At 30.0% G+C, this 21,329-nt stretch overlaps 1 protein-coding gene across 2 annotated transcripts in view; it reads right to left on the bottom strand.

Annotated features, from left to right (window-relative positions):
- Nucleotides 1-21,329, bottom strand: part of LOC106471861 (tetratricopeptide repeat protein 30A-like) — a 45,255-nt gene that overhangs the window by 9,466 nt on the left and 14,460 nt on the right. For both annotated transcript variants that reach the window (XM_013932485.2, XM_022400475.1), the window contains 9 exons: nt 16,583-16,649; nt 15,996-16,100; nt 14,139-14,267; nt 11,103-11,305; nt 10,708-10,773; nt 5,309-5,505; nt 3,597-3,807; nt 1,162-1,233; nt 959-1,062 (listed from right to left, as the gene is read on the bottom strand). In XM_013932485.2, the coding sequence (XP_013787939.1) occupies nt 959-1,062; nt 1,162-1,233; nt 3,597-3,807; nt 5,309-5,505; nt 10,708-10,773; nt 11,103-11,305; nt 14,139-14,267; nt 15,996-16,100; nt 16,583-16,649 (1,154 nt within the window). The remainder of the gene's footprint in view (nt 1-958; nt 1,063-1,161; nt 1,234-3,596; nt 3,808-5,308; nt 5,506-10,707; nt 10,774-11,102; nt 11,306-14,138; nt 14,268-15,995; nt 16,101-16,582; nt 16,650-21,329) is intronic.

Here is a 21,329-nt window from a genome sequence, read left to right as displayed (position 1 = left end):
CATAAAAGTATTTTTAATCTTAAAATGAATATTACTTTCCATGATAGATAGGCAACATGCGAAAAGAAAAAAAAAAGACACGAGAAAAACATTACTTTGTAAACCCTAAGACTTAATCAAAAACATTCATATTTTGTATATGAGAGCATTGTAATGTTTACTGATAATCTGCCACATTTCATTAACATTTGCTTAATAATTTAAAAGTTATAAAATGAAAACTATAACAAGCACAAAATGGATACGAGGTCAGTCTGAGGGACCAAGCAAATGCTGAAAGAGATAACAGGTATCGCTGAAATGCAAATAAACATAAGTAATTATGTTTTTATTACTACAAACCTACACAAAATTTTTGTAACTCTACTAACCATAGAAGATTTGTTCAAGGAGTTTCCATGTAATTACGTTTGAAATATAAGTTAACTTCCTACTTCTTCCTACAAGCTGTATCAAAATATTTAATTCCTTCTTATAGTTGCAAGTGAATATATTAATTCAACTCCTCAAGCAAGCTAGATCATGCATAATAACTACAATACAGTGGTAATTAAATACCTTATAATGTGCAACAGGGGATATTACATCAAATTAAAGATATAGTTGATCAGAAAAATGAAAAATGTGAAAAACATATTTTGATCACTAATATTTCTAACACAAAATTTCATTTGACTACTCAAACAATAGTTTCTTGCAAAAATAATGCATTAATAAAATTTTAACAATATTTCATTACAAATCATATGCAGACCTTCTGCTCAGTGCCAAAGTATATTAAGTAGACTTAACCATAAAATTTATTTAACTCATGAAATGCTTCTTAAAGCAGGAATGAAGTGTTAAAACTTAATAGCATTTTTTATTATGATACTTGACAGCACATACCAGCCTAAAAGGATTTAGACTCCATTATTATAGTTATAAACATAAAAAGAAGATTAAAATTACTGCTTACCCTATGACCAAGTTTACGATACATAGGTGAAATATTTTCTTGTTAGAATCTTCATAAGCTAATTGTTCTTCCTCTTTTTCAATCTTTCTCATTAACTCTTCAGCCTAAAGTTAAAATCAGAAGCAATTTTTAACAGTTTGCATATCAAATCAATAATGATCTCTTACAGTATTTTAAGGATTCCGTAACAAAAAAGTACAAACCTCTTCATTCTGACTAGTCATGATGTAGGAGACACATAAGTTTGCAAGCACAATAGCACTGACATTCAAAATCTGCAAAAGAAAAGTGACTTATTAGTACTCTATAGAACAATGCCTTTGATTAACTTAAAACAGTATTATACTTATGGAAGGTCACAGAAAATATGAAAAAAAAAAGTTACTTTTCCTGCTTTAAAAGAATAATAATCTGACTTACTTTACAAATAATTATTCTCTATACAGATGAAAGAGCCTGCTAGAAACAACATTCTTTTTCTTAAACACATATATGTAACTAGTTTTCACTACTAAAAATATTGGATAAAAGTTAAAAATGAGCATACTTGAGGACCACACAAGATTTTTTTTTCTTATTTGAATAACTTGTAAGGAAGCATATCTTAAGCGACTTCCAAGCAAGTTTATTTTTCTCAAATATTTATAACAGTTTCAGAAAATAAATTACTTTTCCTGGAAGTTAATTAATAAAATGATTAAATAATTAAGGGAAGATAAAAAAAAAAGTCATACTGATACTGGTAAAAAGGTATTGATATTCTTTGAGTGAAAATATACAGCTTCATATAAGAAAAAGGCAGGCAATTGAAATTTCACACTCCTGCTGCAGTTCCGGGAGTTTGATTACCCCTTTTTAAAATCTGATCACTCCAGAACAGTTTACAGATTTGTTAAGTCTTAGTTCGTATTCTACTGATCATTGTATTAATAATTTATTAAACAGACCACATACATAACCGTTAGTATAAAATATATTTTTATGACAAATGGGTTGAAAATACAGTTATTCCTGTTATAGACAGTTAACTGAAGGCAATCAAAATTAAGTACATGAAGGTGAATGAGTACAACCAGTGCCTCAAAAACAAAGCAATAAAAGTACTAATGCATGCATTTTAATCTAAATACACAAGTTTCTGTTACAAAATGACTTATTCAGTTTGTAACTAGAAATTCATTTTGTATAATAGAACTATCTTAAATTTGGTACTTTTCATAATGGAAATCCATATATTTTGAAACATATATCATATAACATATAACATTTTGTAATATCAGTTAATGACATGTAATAATGGAAATTTTATCACTACAGTAAAAATATATCAATATTCACAACAGTTCTACACTCACAACAGGATTTAGGAAAAATTAATAAAATAATTACATATACTAGACTGCAAATCATTCAAGATGCTAATTTCAGTTTCACAGTAAATATACAAAGACATGAAAACAAACAAAGAGACAGCAACCTTACACCCACTTAGCTTTAAGAATTTACTTAAAAAGAAGTACATTATAGGTCAAACCACTAAGGAGTTAATATATATAATTGTGTATACAACGTTTCAGGCAATGCCCTTCTTCAGGTATCACTAACTGAACAGTAAATCTGTAAACGAAAACATTCTAAATCAAAGTTCGCATGGCATGACAATGTAACAAATATATGTGTATAACAATGCTTACAAACAATTGAAACAAAAGAAAGGTTTTAAGAATTTACTTGCCAACCTAAAAACCATAGGAAAACATTTATGCCTGCTTAAATGCAATTAAAGCTACAGTGTATTACCAAGTGACAAGTCAGCTAGAATATCCTGTGACCATTTTTAACACTTATCTGGCTAAATCGAGATTTGTCAGGTAACTATTCTGTTGTTAAAAGTATCAATTCACTATGTACATATTGCATATAGCAGCTAATACTTACTCTGAAGTTCACTTACACTAACTCTATAGTTCTACAGTACCCAAAGTTGATTAATTATAATGGCTAACAATATCATACATCTGAGACAAACCTTTCATGCTCTGAGCTTTTTTATGTATCCACTAAAAATTCTTTAAATTATTAATATATGCAGAACTCCTAAACACTAGTTTTTTATTTAAAAAACTATAAGCATCATTCAGTTTTGTTTACTCACAAGTACCAATTACACAACTTCAAACATACTACAAAGCATACATTTGGCACAATCACTATTAAAAATAGGACACCAATAAATGCATGAAGCAGGGTAGTCTGTCCGGAGTTACAAGTTCTTGTGAGGTACTTGCTGAATAAACTTCAATGAAATTTGGTGAAAGAACTTGCGTGGGCAACCAACATATCCTGAGTATACAATTTGAAGTGCCATAGATCTAGGCTTCTTCATACTTCTAAGCTAGCTAATATTTTCCTTTTATATATTAACCTTTAAGTTTGAAACACATCTATACTAAGTAAAAGCTTTCCTGCTTCAAAACCATCTCATTCTGTGTATTCATCTTTATTGCATGTATAGCATTAACTATGAGTTTTCTTAACAGTGAAAACTTTCCCTTTACAATATTCTACAAATGATGTTAAATCTGTAAAACCTATAATCTAGTCTAGCTTACAAACATCATATCCTGTGGTTACTTACATGATCATAATGCTTTTTAACAATTGGTTCATAGAAACCTGTTGCTTCTTTAAACTTGTTTTCCTGCATAAATAAGACATGAGCAACGTTAAGTTTCCAAGTATCATGTTCATTACAAAACTCTACTGACTTTCGAAAGATTTTCTCCACTTGGGGGTAGTTCTCCATGTCCCAGTAAACTTTGGCTTGGGCCATTAGTACTGGTATATACCTAGTAAAAAAACAAAAAACTCAAGCCATTCCTTTCTTTAGTAATGATTGTAAATTAATATTTTCAAATTAAATGAAAAATATTCAAATAAAAGCCTTATATCATGCCTTTGCAAGTAATAAGACCCTAAAAAATTACCTTATGCATTTTACTTTCATCAAAAACACAGGAAATGTGAAACTTCTGTCCTTATAAGAACCACAATGTCATTATACAATAGTTTCTTTGAAACTAGATCAAAACCACATTAAAATACTGAAAAAAGCTACACCCAGTTTATGAAACATCTTTTTACAAAAGTTTTCAATTTTACCTTTTTAGTTAAACATCATTTTCAGTATTCCATTTATGTCTCATACTTGGATAGTTTCAAGGAGATAAAAACAATTTTAATCTATTCTTTAAAGAGGAGTTAAATGAATAACAGGTTTCACATGTAAACTATTAACCCTTTCACAATGGGAGTCCCTTTAAATGCTTTTCTATGCAAGTCACTGTGTTACATTAAAAAATTTGCTGAAGGGTTGCACATGTCTCCCAAAAAAAACTGTAATATGCCTTTAGGGCACTGTTGACTTCTGTCTAGATAAATAATAAGTGGTAAAGGACAAGAAAGGAAAATAAAATATTGAAAATTAACTATATATATGTGAAAACGAAAATATCTGAAATTACAAATTTAACAAAAGGAAAAATCTTTAAAGATATTCTACAAAAAATTAAAAAGGTATGTTTTTTTTTCTGTTTCCTAATTTTAATGATTTCATTGCATGAAACTTTGCTGATAATAGCCAGAGTTAGTGATACGGTAAAAAAAAATAAAAATAAAATATAAACATTTACCTAAAAAAAAACTTTTGATATCCTTTTAGGAAGTTCTAGATATTATGCAAATGAAATATGAAACTATAAGACAAAGAAAAGTATTTTTACACTTAAATTAAAATCACCTTGCATTCGATTTGTTAATAGTTTGAATACAAGTAACTACAATAGAAAAACACTTAATTATAATAATATCATTCTTTGTGTACAAGATACTTTTGATCTTTAACAAAATCTTACCAGTTTTTGAAAGGATACATTAAGAAATTTCAGAGTTACCATAGGTATTGTTGCACCAGTGAAATTCGTGACTCGATTGCTACAAATTACATAAGCACAAGGGTTAATAGAATTTAATATCAGTAGCAAAAAAACCTTAGTTTCATTTCATCTAATCAATGACATTGTTCTTACAATATTTTATTTTTTTTAAATGATAAAAAGAAAAGTTTCTCAAAGACTAACATTATGTTTGTTTATAAATGAAAATAACTCTTAAGAATATTTATTGAAACTTAGGAAACACAGAATAAAAACAGCAGATGAATCACACAAACACCTGATACTCAAGTACCTTTTGGAAGGTAATTTTTTTATCAGGAGCTGAGAAAGATTTATCTTCTTCAGCTCTCAAGTTATCAGATTATTTAACTGTCAGTTTTAACAAAATGTATACTTCTCTAGAGCTTCTTCAAAATCGTTAACTGCCTTCTTGACTTGTTCATCTTCATTGTTTTGACGAGCCTCTTGTACAAGTTTGGTTAACTTCCTGAGAGACTCTGTGTGGCGAGCTGCCATCTCATCAAACTTCCGGTATGCTTCCTCAGGAGAGGTCTGCTGGGTTATCAGTGCATCCAAAAAATCATACAGGTACTAGGAAAACAAGAAAAGAGAAACAGGATGGTTAGTAACAGTTTAAGATTAATTTTCATTTTTTCATTAATAGTGCATAGTTTGATCCTGAAGTTATTATCTAACAATAATAAAGAAAATTAAAATGCCAATTTAATAAAAAAATAAGAAATTTTTTTGTTTCATTTCTCAATACATTACACCATGCTGTAATGTATTAAAAAACTTTTGATATCCTTTTAAATTATGCAAATGAAATATGAAACACTAAAACACTTACAAATGCACCCATTTTTGGTAAAGTGTGTGACAATATTTCTTAAGGATTCAGCTGGTGGCCACTTGTTTTAAACGAATCTTCCAAGCAAAGCTTAGAAAAACATTTTTGTGCTGCTAACATTTCTGAAATTTTAAGATGATGTCGTCAGTATTGAGATGGTATGAAAGTGGAAGGCATATATATTTTTGGTGTTTGTCAATCTTATTTGTGGTAAAAATACTGGTGCAGTATCTGTCAATCATATGTAAACTAGTTCTGTACATCTGCTGATTAGATGGTTCTGCCTCCTCATGAAACTGAATACAAAAGCTGCTACAGTCAGATGCAATTTATGAACTCTATAAGACAGTCTAATTATATGATGCTTAAACTTTTTTATAAAGTAAGGATCATGAAATTGAATTATAGTTAGTTTTATATTTTCTGTGAAGTAATTCGGCCCTTCCATTCAGCAATAACTATCATTAACAACATTATTACAAAGTAGTGTTTTTTTCTAAAGTAAATGAAAGTTTCACAACAAAACCATGCTGGTATTTAAATATAACTCTTCTTTTTTTTACTTTTTATGTAGGTGACCCTGACTATAGTTAAAAAAAAAAGTTATATTAATTTTTCTATTACTTTTAATTTGATCACAAAGCAAACTCAGGCATAATAGAGGCTAACTAAATTTTACGAAAAACATTCTACCACAAAAGAGGGTCAATTGAACCATGTGTTAAATAAATATTTTTACAATCAGGTATTTTTAACATGTGAATCTCTGTAAACCAGGTGTTTTATAAAGATGGGCATCATTATTAAAATAAACAGTAAACTGGGTTTCTGTGACATGCAAATACAACATTGTTCAGTATTCTTTTCTCAGCACACTGGGACTTGACTTTAATGCTAGCCTGATAACACAGAACAACTAACAAATGTTACACACTAGTCCAATGGGGGTAGTGGCTTAATACAGAATATGTTTTATTTTTGACTTTTTGATATGCTCTTGAACTCAGTATGCTCAAACTGTTTATTTTCAAAAACAGAAAATGAATTAACTTAACAGCCAATCAAATGACTTATTTCTCTGAAGATCAACATCAGTGTACTGCTCCATTTGTTTTGTGATATTTACCAATCTAAAGTATTTTATCTGAATATGTGGATGTTACAATTAAAATACTTAACTCAGTTGTTTATTAAATATTGTTTGGTAAGTGTTTAAAATATTTAGATTTTGAACATTTTAATTGCTCTATAGATATATGGATCTTCAAAAAATAGTGTTTTGTATATATAGTTTTATTAGTAAAATGTTTGTGTGATTAACCCTAGGCTAGTGACCTACTATAGTTACCAGAAGGATAAAACAAAATACAATGGATTATAAATATATTGCACAACAGATGAGTTTAAATTTTTTGTTTTATCCTTCCATTTACTCCTTCTCTTAAAAACTAAATAAACTAATGATTATGATATTATGGTTTTAGTTAATAATCATCTTCATAACATGATTTACAGATTTAGCTAAAGATGGAACAAATGTATTCCAAAATGTTCGAACCTAGTAAATAAAATGTTTTGTGTTTTATCAACAGTCTTCATTTTCGTTATTAGACTTCATTTGCCCTTCATGAAATTTGATCAAGTATTTCTACTGTGATAAAGGAACATCAATGACACCTCCACCAGTCCAGAAAGGATCAATTCCAATATTAATGGTATATTTCTTCAAATCTTCTTTGTGTGACTATTATGTTACTAAGACCCCAATAAAAAAAACAAAATGGGTCCACAAGCAATTTGGTATAAAATAGTTTTAAAAAATATGTTTAGATAGCCAACGAGATTTGGACCCAATCAGTGATCTTTGGTTCAATTATTTGATTTTTTTTTACACTCAGTTTGTTTCTAAATTGATTGAAAAAATGTGTTCTCTGCCTTTTACTTTTTTCTAGATTATTATTTTAATTTCTAGATATTTATTTACTCTTCTATGGAAAAACTGACAGGTTAAACTTATTTTGTAAACAATTGTGTAATTTTCCTTAAAAAGATTGCAAAAGATTACCTTCTACCTAAAGACAACAGAATATTAGATTTTATATATATTTAGTAGAACACACTTCAAGAACTTTCTAAGGATTTAAAATCACTTTTTCTGGCTTACTATTTTTCATATCCCAAAGCCAATATTCATAAAATTATTACTTTAACACATTTTCTAACTAATTAATTAATTAATAATATTAAGGTAATCTTAAAATAAAAATAAAGTGCATAATGAAGTCTTAATTTCAAATAATGTTGGAAATATCTGGTTAAAAATATCTTGTAAATTTTGTTTTATCAATTCCTTATTCCTTTTCTCATTAATTTATGCAATAAGGTCATCATCTCATTAAGTTTATAACAAAACAAAAATCCAGTGGTGACTAACATTCATGAGAAACACCACATCAAATAATGGATAAAATAAGCTCTTATCAACATATTCTATATTTGGAATACAGCAATCCCCTGATAGATCTGTTATGTTATTAACTCTTCCTTAAAACACACTAAAGTACTATACAGAAGCATAAAGAAAAATTGCAGATGAAGTGTTGCACATTAATGATTCTCTGAAGTGGTTAATAACACAAATAATAGAAAGTTCAATTATTTAATATTTCTGATTATATAGTTAAACATTTCATAGAGCACATACTATTCAAAGAAAACTATTTACTCATGATAATTTTATGCTTGAGTTGGAAGTGAATGTGTAAACAGTAATAAATATGAAGCATCAAAGCATGAAACTTAACCCTCTCACTACAGGTAGATCGAAAAGCACATATCACAACTTTTTAGAAAATTACATTCAAAATATAATTAAACTACTTTATTATCATTGGATACAAATACACTTGGCATCAATACATAGTTAATAAATCAAATTTTAATATTATATACGTTTTAAGTTCTTAATTTTATGAGGAAATGTTTAAAATCCTCAATCTTCCCTAGTATGAGAATTGTGACATTTGTTCTATTCCCTAATATATTTACCATCCCTCTGAGAAGTATTGATATTCCAAAGGCAAAGCACAATTTTTATAGCCCTCACTTTTATTTGTTTATGGAGACATAAACTAGAAAATCAGACCCATCTGCCACGCCCACCTGTCACATTTTCTCGTTCACAAGTTGACAGTAGTTCTCTCTGATGTTTTATACTACATTATTTATAACCAACAGAAAGCCAAAATTTTTTTATCTATCAAGTTACATATTACATTATGTTGTTTTCTGCAAATAGTATTGTCTACATACTCTTTAGTTTGAAACTTTGTCTCACAGTATTCACCTTGATAAACTTAGCTGAATTTTTAAAGGCTCTTATAACATAGTTAAAAAGACAGATAAATTTGTGCATAATATTATTGTGTTTTTAGGTGCATTATTTAATTAAATAAAAAATTAATGTAGTAGTAGTAGTACCATTAGTATAAAAAAGTAGGCTCAAGTTTCATTAACAGTCGACAGCAAAAAAACAAGAGGCCCAGGTAAGTACCACATTTTTTTTTTTCATGTGCCTTCTATATTTATTATTAATTATTATAAAGTAACTAAAATGTAAAAATTAAAACTTACAAGGTTAGATTAGGTAAAATAATGAAAAAGTATAATAATAAAAATTCTTCACATAGTCTCCCCACAAGCAGTATGCGTGTTATGTAACTTGATATGGTAATGTGAGCAACAAGTTCACTGAGTGATTTATAACATGTGTGGTGGGAATATTAGTTAGACACAAGTTAAAGGGCAATAAAGATAAGTATAAACAGATTCAGACTGTTACAAGCCTTAAGTTATTTAAGATAAACAATTGTAGTTTAATGTTACAATTTGCAGTCATTCTAAAAAGAAATAATGGGTAATTTATATTCATTTCAAAATTTGTTATGATGGCTACAAGGTCTGTCAAATTAATCAAATAGGCATAGTTATGGTAGAGAAAATAACAGATAAAATATAAAGTTTTAATGAAAAAAAATGTGATATTTATTTAGGAGGTTTTCGAGATTATGCAAATCAAATTTGATAAGTTTCAAATAAAAAGTATATTCAATCTTAACATGAAAATCATTTTGCACTCAGGCTCCATATATTCACAGACAAATTTGTAGTAGAAATACTTAATTAAAAAATCTGACTTTTTGTACACAAAAGATCTGTAATATTTACTGAAAGCTTGCCAAATTTCATGAAGATAGATAAAACATTAAAAGTTATAGAGTGGAAACTTTCATGATCACTTTGGGGTTATAAACTCAATCAAATAGAAAAAATATGAAAAAAAAATGAATAGAAAAAATTATACATCATTGATAAAATATTCAAAAAAGTTAGGTGATACCAACTGGCTTGCACTGCACTTTTATTCTTGTTAATGCACAAACATTTTTTTTACAGCTGTGCACATATTTCAGGTTGTATTCAAACCCAACTGATATGCTTGGTAGCCTAATAATATTTAATGACAGTCACCATCACTTCTTGTTAAGGATTATTACATTTTTAATATTAGAAAACTAGTTTTTCATGATACAATGCTTTAAAACTAAGTTAGAGGCATTAACTTTTGTGTATATTTGTAAAAGATCCAACATTATTAATATATTCTATTTCAGGTACGTTTTTTCTTTGTTTGTTGTGTGTGTGTGTGTGTGTGTGTGTGTGTGTGACTAAGCAACAATAATGTCTCAATATTGTGGGTAAGGGTATAAAAACCTGACTTATTATGAACAGTCATTTGCATTTTTCTTAATACTGCGGTTGACTATACATAAAAACTTAAGACAATATGTTTTCTTCTTACAAAACGTGAGTACATTTACTGCTTCTTCCTCACTCACTTTGTACAATGTACAAACTGTGTTTAGTCAAAACAATTTACTTACAGGAGTCAAATATTTGTAAGTCAAGTGAGCATTTTCAGCTAGAACATCTGCTGCAAGGTCATAGTACTGCAATACATTAAAAAATTATCACTGAAAAAACACAATCAAATATTCAATTCAAACAGTTCAGTTTTATAACAAAAATATTAGTTGGAGATGCTCTGTTACCTTGGCTAGGTTACAAAAATAATTACAATTAAAATAAATTAATTGGAATTACTAAAATATTATTATCTTTTACTGCTCTAATTTTACTAAACAAGACACCCAATGTAGCAATACTTTAGATTGATTACTTATTCTTGTTGATTTTTTATAACAAAATATATTTCCATACATACTATAAGTTTTACATCAATTCATTCAAAAATAGCATGTATCAAGATGTATATTACCTCAAATTTACAGTACAGCAAAAGCAGATTTCCAAAAGTTTCTGGAGGGAAAGGATTTTGCTGAATCAAGAATTGCAGTTTCTCAAACCCCTCAGTGGGATGGGTTTCCATGTTCATTAGTGCTTGATTGTGGAGAGTGACAGCATCAAGTTCTTCTTCAGAACGAGGTGGCATATCTGTAAGAGCTTCTCTTGCTGCATCATCTTCGAACATAAAACATATCAAACTTTTGGTCACTTTTAGCAGAACAGTAAATATTAATTTATATAATGACTTCTACCAAAACAGTTGCCAAAAATCTTCAGTGAAATTACAAGTAATAAAAACTAGTCTTTGTTAAGAACAACAGGCAAACCAAAACCTCTATGACCACTATCTTTCTTAGTTCATTAGTTGGGTATCTTCCTTGTCAATGGTATTTTAACCCGATAACCACCGGCTACTAACTTTCTACATAGCCAATTCATGGCTTGCCGTATTTTCTTCCAACAATAAAATTAGTGGATGAAATTGTTTGAAACTTCATAAGAACTATCATAAATGCACGTAGTTTAAGAAACATAAAGCCTGTTACTTTTGATAAATTTAGTTTTTTTGCATTATGATCTTTAATATCTTGGAAAATTACATAAGGAAATGGTATTTATAAGAAATGATTACGATATTCATATTTGTTCCAGATTTGAACTTATTACTTTTTATGTTTTAGTACATTATTTTAAAATCTCTAAAAACATTTTTTATTGTCCATAAAATGCAAATTTTATCTATTTTTAATTTTTTTTATAATCAAGTACTCTTCTTATGGTTTCAAGTAATATACAAGACCCAAAAATAATATTTCTAAGTAAACCAAAACAATAAACAAGTACTTTTTTTATTTTAACTAGGATTTCATGTTTACATATGTACATAACAAACATTAATTTTGTTTCATAAATGTATCTTTCTTTCAAGTTTATGTTTATGTTTCATTGCAGCCATACTTTTGGTTATTGTGCCAAATAAATAGTGAGAGGTTAGCAGTATGAACTTCGTACATTTGCCGTAAACTATCATGCCCGTTAGTGGTCACTCTCGTTCAGTCCAGCGCAGGCACATTTGAACATTACTGTAGATATTATAGTAAAAAAAGCTTATTTCTTTGAACTTTCAAACAAGTTTATTCCAACATATATCCTTGTATGTTGTTTCACTATACAAACAAAACTAATTGCCATTGCTAGTGAATGTATGTAATAGTTTACAGTACAGGTGGTTTGAATAATACCGCCTGACCCTAGTAACATGATACATCCTGTTACAAGAGATTACCAAATGATACAGACAACATAAATTACAAAGAAAATTACTTTACAGCACTTTAAAGATTAGTCCTGGTCACATTCCTCTCATCATAGGCAAGATTTATATTTGAATTCGAAACTTAAGCTCTTCAGTGTACTGAGACCCCAACTGTGAGAATGTCATAGCTTCCCCTATATTATTGAGATGAATGTGTTTAGTCTGTTTCACAACCAACGTATGGGTTTATTGTTGTCACTTGTACATTGAGTTTTAAACCATTTGCAAATTATTAGAATAAACTTTCATATATCAGTTAGACTGTTTTAATTCTAAAGCAACAACAACAGAAGTGTGGGTCTTACTACAAAGTAAAGATAGTAAGAAGGAAAAATATAAAATTCTTATGTGGTAATGGTACTAGTAATAGTATGTACAAATCACACAAGTTATCATTCTAAATACTGAATCATATTCTTATTATGAACTAAATATAAAAGTACACTAAATTTTTTAACTTAAAACAACTAATTTAAATGCAAAAGAATATAAAAAAATCACAAACTCTTTCAGTTCAAAGTGCTAAGCCTAATTCATGTAAAGACCATGCATTTGTGACTCGATAGATCTTAACCTTAACATTCATGGATCAACTTCTTTCTTAAAAAATATATCTATTTTGAGTTAGTTTTTCAATATAATGATTAATATAAATATATATATATATATGATACAGCATGACTTATACTACTACAGAAAAATAATAAAAGTTGCATACATCCCATGCAGATTTTTCCAGAAGCAAATTTTCTAAGGCTTATAAAAAAAAGTACTATTGACCAATACTAAATACAACCTCTATATAAAATGGCAGTTACTATAATAAGCACCCTTCACATTCATTGACACCTTTGACTAGGATTGGTTAAATGTTTTATAACTGAAGTTTAACATGCCCAGACATTGTTTTATAAAGAAAACAGACAAGAAAAAGGTTTAGATACCGATAATAGATGGAGGACCAGTGCTAAAGTGCAAGAAAAAATTTTTTTTAAATGTTGAAACACATTTTCTTCTTACAGGGCACTTATTTATAGTCTCAAACATATTTTTGGATTTTTTTTTATTAACTTTCTCTTTAAACTTCATTAAATACAATTTTGTACAAATAATTGCATGTTATGCTACTATTTACATAAATAAAATAAAACCCAACAAAATATAAGTTGTTCTCTATAACTGTTTCAATTCACAAATGTGATTTTACCCTCACAATAAGACAAAATGGCCCCAGTAGGTAAGGGGTTAAGTCCTTATCCAACTACATCTGACAAGGTTGGGCTTGCTTAAATTGCTAGCACCAAAGCAGAATTATTACATTTTACCATGTTTATCACATATGACCAATGTAACTGTTACTATTTAAGATAATTGATGTTACATATTAAATCTGTCTATCATTATTAACAACTAAAAGTACATACTAAATTGACAAAGTTACATAAACACATAATTGTTGAACATCGCATCCAATTTACTTTTATACTAAGAATAGATGAATAACATTGAAAAGATTTCACAAACATCAAATTAGGTTCCAACCTGAGTTTCAATATAATTAAAAATGTTTATTCAGTAAACAACAGAAGTCACATAGTTACCAAAAAAAAATAAAGAACGAAAATGTTTTATTCATACAAATTTTAGTACAAGTATTCTAGTACAAAAGATAGATATTATAACAAAACTCACAATTTTTCAGCTGATATTCAATAGCAGCTTTTAGGTTAAATGCCTCAATTAGAGCAGTTTCATGAAGAGTAATGGTGTTTCCAACACTTCTTACTTCAATACCTTCTGTTGTCATTCCAACACTTAATTCTAAGAAGTAAAAAAAATATATATATATAAAATCTACAACTAAGAGCACTTACATAAAATATTTTAAAGTAATCCTTACACTCAAAACAATGTTAAAGTGAATGTTTTTATTAAATTCATTCAAAGAAAAACAAACAAGCAAACATTATAACAAATTTAGTCTGCAAGTTAATGTTATTTGAGTTATGACAATCAAAATTTTATTTGAAACTAACACTGTAGAGTTATTATTCTCCAAACTTCTAAAACCAATGTTGCAGTAATATTTGTTGAATATTATATCTAAACCTAGGTTTTAGCTAGCGCTCACCACAATGACTGCTAATGATCAATAACTAACTGTGTATTACAACTAATTTTTGCAAAGTTAGTGACATGCTGGCATTTCACATAAAAGTTTGTTTTCAAATATGAAATTCATGAAAATCCTATTGTAGTTCTAAAACTGTTTTGTGGCCACTGTCAGTCTGCCTAAACTGTATTTCAAAACTACATCAACAACTTGTGAAAACTTGCTTTGACTGGTCAGTGACATGAATGCCATTTGATCAATAAATGTTCCTTTCCTAGCTGTACCAAGTATAATTAGCTGGTTGCAATGTGTCAATCTCTTACAAATACTTAAAATCCTAAAACAAGGTTTGCATTATTCTCTAATAGCTGTTGCAGACAACACATTAACAAGTGGCTTTTCAACAGCATTTATTGCAAAAAAAATAATTTCAAACACAATTTAAAGTAAGCCAATAAAACCTTCTGATGTTAGACTTGCATGTACAGAGGGTGTTGTCAAGAAGTCCAGTAAATTTAATAGACTTCATATTCAAGACAGATGGTTTAAATCATAGTCACAATTAGAGTATGATGCATAAAGTATTGTATTTCTATATTGCTTCCATGAAAGTTCAGAATCAGAATATTTTTGCTAAAGGAAAAGATGCCAGTAATAGATGAAGATCACCTAATACTGGCTTTTTCTTTTGCACTGTGTAGTCACATTTCAGAGTTAGTAACTAATTTCATTATTGACACACACACACACACACACATATATATTAGCAAGCTAGTCTAACTAAACCAATGACATAGTATTACTACTGTACAAAATATAATGCAGAAGCAATGCCAATATTAATCAATCTCTGAACCTATCACACCAGTATTACACAGCTTGTAGTTTATGAACTTTTGTAGCCAACTTGATCTCATTGTGAATAATATTACTTACCTAAAATTTACAATCAAATGGATTCATACATATTGAAGTGACTAACAATAATCAAAGTGTGTTCTCAAACTATACCTTTGAAAAATATAAACAAACAGATTTTTCACCCAAAATGAACAAGTTTACCCAAAGATGCACTTTGCTCCCAAAACAATGAAACAGAAAATTAAGACATTTGTATTAATTCAATCAAAATAAAAATCTTAAATATCAGTAAAACTGATTAAATGCATACTTTACTAGAACCAGGATCAACCATAACCACTATTTTGTGCTTATATGTAAATTTGTTTCATCTGAAAACTATTGTCATACATAGATAACATACCTTGCCAGTGAATCAGTTATTTTCTTCTTAATGTTTTATGCAAATAATAGTTCTGAAAGCTACAAATCCTAAAAAATATACATTTGCAGTATTATAAACGTTTATATCACACAAATTGAAAAACTAAAAATACTTATGTCACATAATGTATATTGCTCAGAAGGTTACTAACCTGGATGTTCACGGATTCCTCTTTCAATGATGTCTGCAATATGCTTAAGAGCAGGAGCAAACTGCTTCATGCTGTAGTGGCATAAAGCTATGTTGTAGGACAAATCTAAAAAATTGTCCTTCATTAGTAAGTATAAATGTACTTATGGTACATAACATTTTATGCAGGTGAAATGTGATCTATAAATCACTGATTTATGTGGCATTATCAGAATAAGACTGATAAAAGTTATGATCAGTCTTATTATAATGTGAAGTTACACAAACCACACAGAGGTAAAGTTATTTTTAAAACAAAATTACAAATATTCTGAACAAATTTGAATTAGCTATGTCCAATAAGGAGTTGATCTTTTAGTTTTTATCTAAATAGGCATATTGCTTTAATCAGAAGATTATTATTACAAATAAAAAAATTTCTTCATTACTACAAACATGCATTCTTTTAGACTAGTTTTTACTTACACATAGCATTTAATTAGTGTTACTAAAATGTAATTTTAGTACACATCCACTTTTCACCACTTCACAAGTCACAAACTTTCACAAGCTGGCTTTTTATAATAAAGAATTAGCATACAACCTTACCTGGCTTATAACCTTCTACCTGCATTGCACTTGTAAATTTAGTGCATGCTTCTTCAAACCTTCCCTCCTAGAAATGAAAAAAATTTAAATAGAAATGTTTGTAAATTAAAACAGAAATATTGAATAAAAAGTACAATTACAGGTGTGACTTAGCAATGTTAAATTTCTTTGTTATATCACTCTCCTTTTGATGAGAATTTTCATATTAGCTGATTGAAAAACATGTTTGTTATGTTTCTTTATAATTATGATTTTACTAAATACCATTTCTAATTATAATGGAAAAATGAAATTGAAATTTTTAGAGAAATATTAAGTTAATAAATATCTCTTTTCTTTCTTGTTTGTTTTTGAATTTCGCGCAAAGCTACAAGAGGGCTATCTGCGCTAGCTGTCCCTAATTTAGCAGTGTAAGACTAGAGGGAAGGCAGCTAGTCATCCCCACCCACCACCAACTTTTGGGCTACTCTTTTACCAACGAATAGTGGGATTGACCGTCACATTATAACGCTCCCACGGCTGAAATGGCGAGCATGTTTGGTGTGACGGGGATTCGAATCCGCGACCCGCAGATTGCGAGTCGAGCACCCTAACCACCTGGCCATGCCGGGCCCTTTTCTTTCTTATCCTTTTTCTTACTGTTACTCTATAGCTTACAATGTGTAACATATTCAACTTGTGATATATTCACAGTTCAAAACAGATAGCATATTAAAGCTATATCCACTTACTTGTTTTGCCTGACAAGTGATTAATGATATTTAGCATCTGTGTTGAGACAATGTGTGAATATTGGTAGAGGTGAAGATCTCTCCCTCAATGTGTGAAAGGTATTCCAGTGAAGGGCTGGGCCATGCCTTGGAACATTTCAGACAGGCAACTGTCTGGACTGAGCAGATTTGAGACAGGCATTGCTGTCTGATGCTGAATCTACATGGCCCTTAGCTTAATTCAATCAAGTGAGGAGGGGCAAATTCACAGCTACAATGGTTGGCCAAGATGCTGACTTTACTGTTTGACTGAGGTGACAAGCTAGCAAGGATAATCACTTGATTGAGTTATTAATGACAAAGTGTGGCAGCCTTGCTCTCCAAACTCTTGAATAGTGGTCCAACAAAATATTTGAACAGATTTTGTAACTTAAAGGATATGGTATTCCTTGCTTTCTGAACCACTGTGAAGTATGGGGTATTGAATGGCTACCATTTGATTATAACAGCTAGAACAGTCTTTGATCGAGAAAGCTAAGATGGAAAGGGTTTTGTAATCTTTGTTTTCCAAGTCATTGATTGATTTTCTTCCAAAGTGGCTTTCCAACTTTCCATGAGAATTATTTTCTCTTATCCAAAAAGTGGTGGTTCTTTTGAAACATGTGGAGGGATTCTTGAGGAAACTGTCACATGTACACTTAACTGTGTATCACTCCTTCATATGTAGTGAGGAACTTTTTTTGTTTACTGATACAGATGGTGAATTTTGTGCCTTTTCGATGGAGTACCTATTACTTCACTGAGGTTAACTATATTTAATTTTATTTGAAGTCAACTAACATGAGTGCATTGACCTTTATAAGGTGATTCAGTGAACCGAAAGTCTGTTGTTGTTGACCGTTCAGAACAGTAAAGGCACTTTAAATATAGATAATTGTATTTAGGCAAATTTGATCAGATTAAGTACTGATATATCAGGTAATAACAGAACAAATATTAAATCTGCCATCAAGAACTTTAGTTGAACAGTCTAGTTCAGCTAAGTTCTGCTAGTAATTATTTCTTCTTCTGCGAGACTTGTAAAGCACAGCAAGTTTCATCACTAGCAGGGGTTAACTACTGATGTGTAATTTATGAGAGTAGCATTACTCAGTTACTGTATGTGACTGTGTGGAAATTGAAAACTTGTGCTTATGAATATACAGTTGTGAAGTTATATATGTAAGGTGTAGCAAACATATATGAAATTTCATAGTTCTCTTGTTAGTGTTCTCCAACACATAGTGAATCAATCACTAAGAAAATGACCAGATGGAAATCTTTTATCAGGTTTTATAGAGCCATATTTATTTACAGTAGGTTTCTGTGGCTAATTCATGATAAATTTCAACAATAAATGGACAACACACAATCCACTTGTTTTAAAATAATATATTCGAAACAAGTGAAATGTATGTAGAAAAAAAAATTCATAACACTATTGATTATCACAGTTGTATCCGGAGCTTTAAATAATTCTTTCTGTTTCGTCAAAGTCCACACAGGTGGGTTCAATTACTTTAGAACACCCTTTGACAAGACAAATTATTCTCCTCTACTCTCTTGTTATAATACAAGGCTGTAACATTCACTTTAAAATCACCACTATAACTGTTGGTTACCACAGTTGTATCCAGAGCTTTAAATAATTGTCTCCTTTTTGTCAAAAGTCCACATAAGCTGGTTCAGTTACTTTAGAACTCAAATGACAAGACAAATTATTTCTTCTGTATCTCTGTTATTACAATACAAGCTGTAAAACTCACTTTAAAAATTGCCTGTTACGGCTAATTCACACACAGTCTAATTTCACTTTTACTTTCACAAACTTAACTTGCTCTCTGTACCTGCATGCAGAGGAAGCTAATGGTGAACCATTTCTATCTGATGTTTCAGAGTTTCTAGTTTTACCTACCACACATAGGGCTGGCCTTGCTTTCATGTCATTGGAGTCTATGGACATAGATGCACTGCTCAACAATGCATTATATATGAAAGCTATGGAGGCAGTGACTGTGAGGTTAACCTTCCAAACTTCAAAACATTTGAAAATCTTCCCCTCCAACTAACCACCAGTGGTCCCAACCACAGAGTTCACAGAGCCAGGAATCATGGTTCTAGTGTATCAGGAAGCCCAGTCCATGCTGGATCTAGCTCCCCTCTTGGTGTGAAGGAATAGAATAAATTCAAAATGTCCATGGACAAGATGGAGCATCAGGACCACCACATCACTCATCTTAGCAAAACCTTCCTGGAACATTAGCATAATATAAAATCTATCAAAGGGGAAGATCATTCCATGGATCCAGCTCATTTATCCACCACCTCAAGGACAAATACCCCAATGGCAATTTCCTCCATGAGCATCTTGGTGCCAACCATAACTACAAAAACAAAAAACGAAATGGTAGCATTCTCAACAAAGTCTCTGATCAAGGTAAAAAAGCAACTCTTGTTCCAGCAGTAAATGCCAATGTCAAGAAAAGGTGGCAAGGTAGATAGAGGCCTGGGCTTAATGTAATTACAAGGAAGGCTGTCTGCTGAATTGAAGAGAGCTGCCAACACAGCTGGAGGAGGAAGTGTGTTGCCTCTTGAAAAAACCAGAAACATTTATCCAACAAACCTCCACAGTGCATCAGAAATCCAAAGATGCATTGGGGAATTTGCTGTTGGGGATCCACCAGGTGAATAGCTCTACCTTCCATCCTAAATTGTACATAAATGTAACAAATGTATTTGTATCATAATCTGAGAGCATATTGAATAACATAATTTAATAGCAATCAAACCTTAAAAATACCTAGGAAACACATCTTATCCCAAAGTGATATCAAAAGCATTTCTATCACTACTATTTCAAATTAACATAAAAGATGTTTTCTTATGAAATCCTTATAAATTTTTCATTTTTCTACAATTCACTTAATCCTCTCGCTATGAGTTTGGTCGATTTGTCTGAATTTATGACCCAAAAATTGACCTTTAGAGTTTCCATACTATAACTTTTAATGTTTTGTCTATCTTCATGAAATTTTGCAAGCTTTCAGTAAACATTTCAAGTCTTGTGTAGACAAAAAAAAATCAAAATTTTTAATGAAGTGTTGACTGCTCTCAGTGCAAAGTGATCTTCATGTTAAGATTAAAAATACCTCTCTTCATCTTAAAATTGTCCAATTTCATTTGTGTAATCTCTAACATCTCCTAAATAAATTTCAAACATTCTTTTTTCAGTAAATCTTCATATTTTATCTGTTATTTTCTCTAGCCTAATTCTACATGCATTTGATCAATTTGTTCGACCTTGTGACCATCATAAAAAAATATGAAATAAACCTAAGTTACATTTTTTTTCTTTCTAGAATGACAGCAAATTGTAACAGGAAACTACAGTTATTTATCCTAAACAGCTCAAAGCTTGGAACAGTATAGATCCGTTTGTATTTAAATTTTGTGTTTTCTTGCCTCTTGAACTGAGTCTAACTAATAATCCCACCACCATAAAAGTTATAAATCAATCGGCAAACATGTAGCTCATGAGGTATGTTTTATTTTCTTTATCTTACCTAATGTAACCTAATAAGTTTCATATTTATTACATTTTAATTACTTTTCAATAACAAAGAATACACATGAAAATCAAAAAATATAGTACTTACCTAGGTCCATGTTTTTTTGCTGTCAACTGTCAATGAGATTTAAGCCTACTTTATTTCTTATTTTATATATCTATATACTACTAAAACTCTGAGACTGTTTGCTTGTGGGCTTGTCTGTAATTAAATACAGCAAAAATGGCACACAATAGCGCCATATTTGTAATTAAATGAGAATAGAAACAGAATAAAACAAGTTTCGTTAAAATCTGGCCACGGGTTTTAGGTACACTAGATGCTGCTGTACGGCCAAGGGGATGTACGGTATCTCTGTTATTACAATACAAGCTGTAAAACTCACTTTAAAAATTGCCTGTTACGGCTAATTCACACACAGTCTAATTT

Source organism: Limulus polyphemus, unplaced genomic scaffold, assembly GCF_000517525.1.
Source record: "Limulus polyphemus unplaced genomic scaffold, Limulus_polyphemus-2.1.2 Scaffold4910, whole genome shotgun sequence".
In the NCBI taxonomy this organism is placed as follows: Eukaryota; Metazoa; Arthropoda; class Merostomata; order Xiphosura; family Limulidae; genus Limulus; species Limulus polyphemus.
The sequence above is the reverse complement of the archived record's forward strand: the minus strand, read 5'-3'. Positions and strand labels throughout refer to the sequence as shown.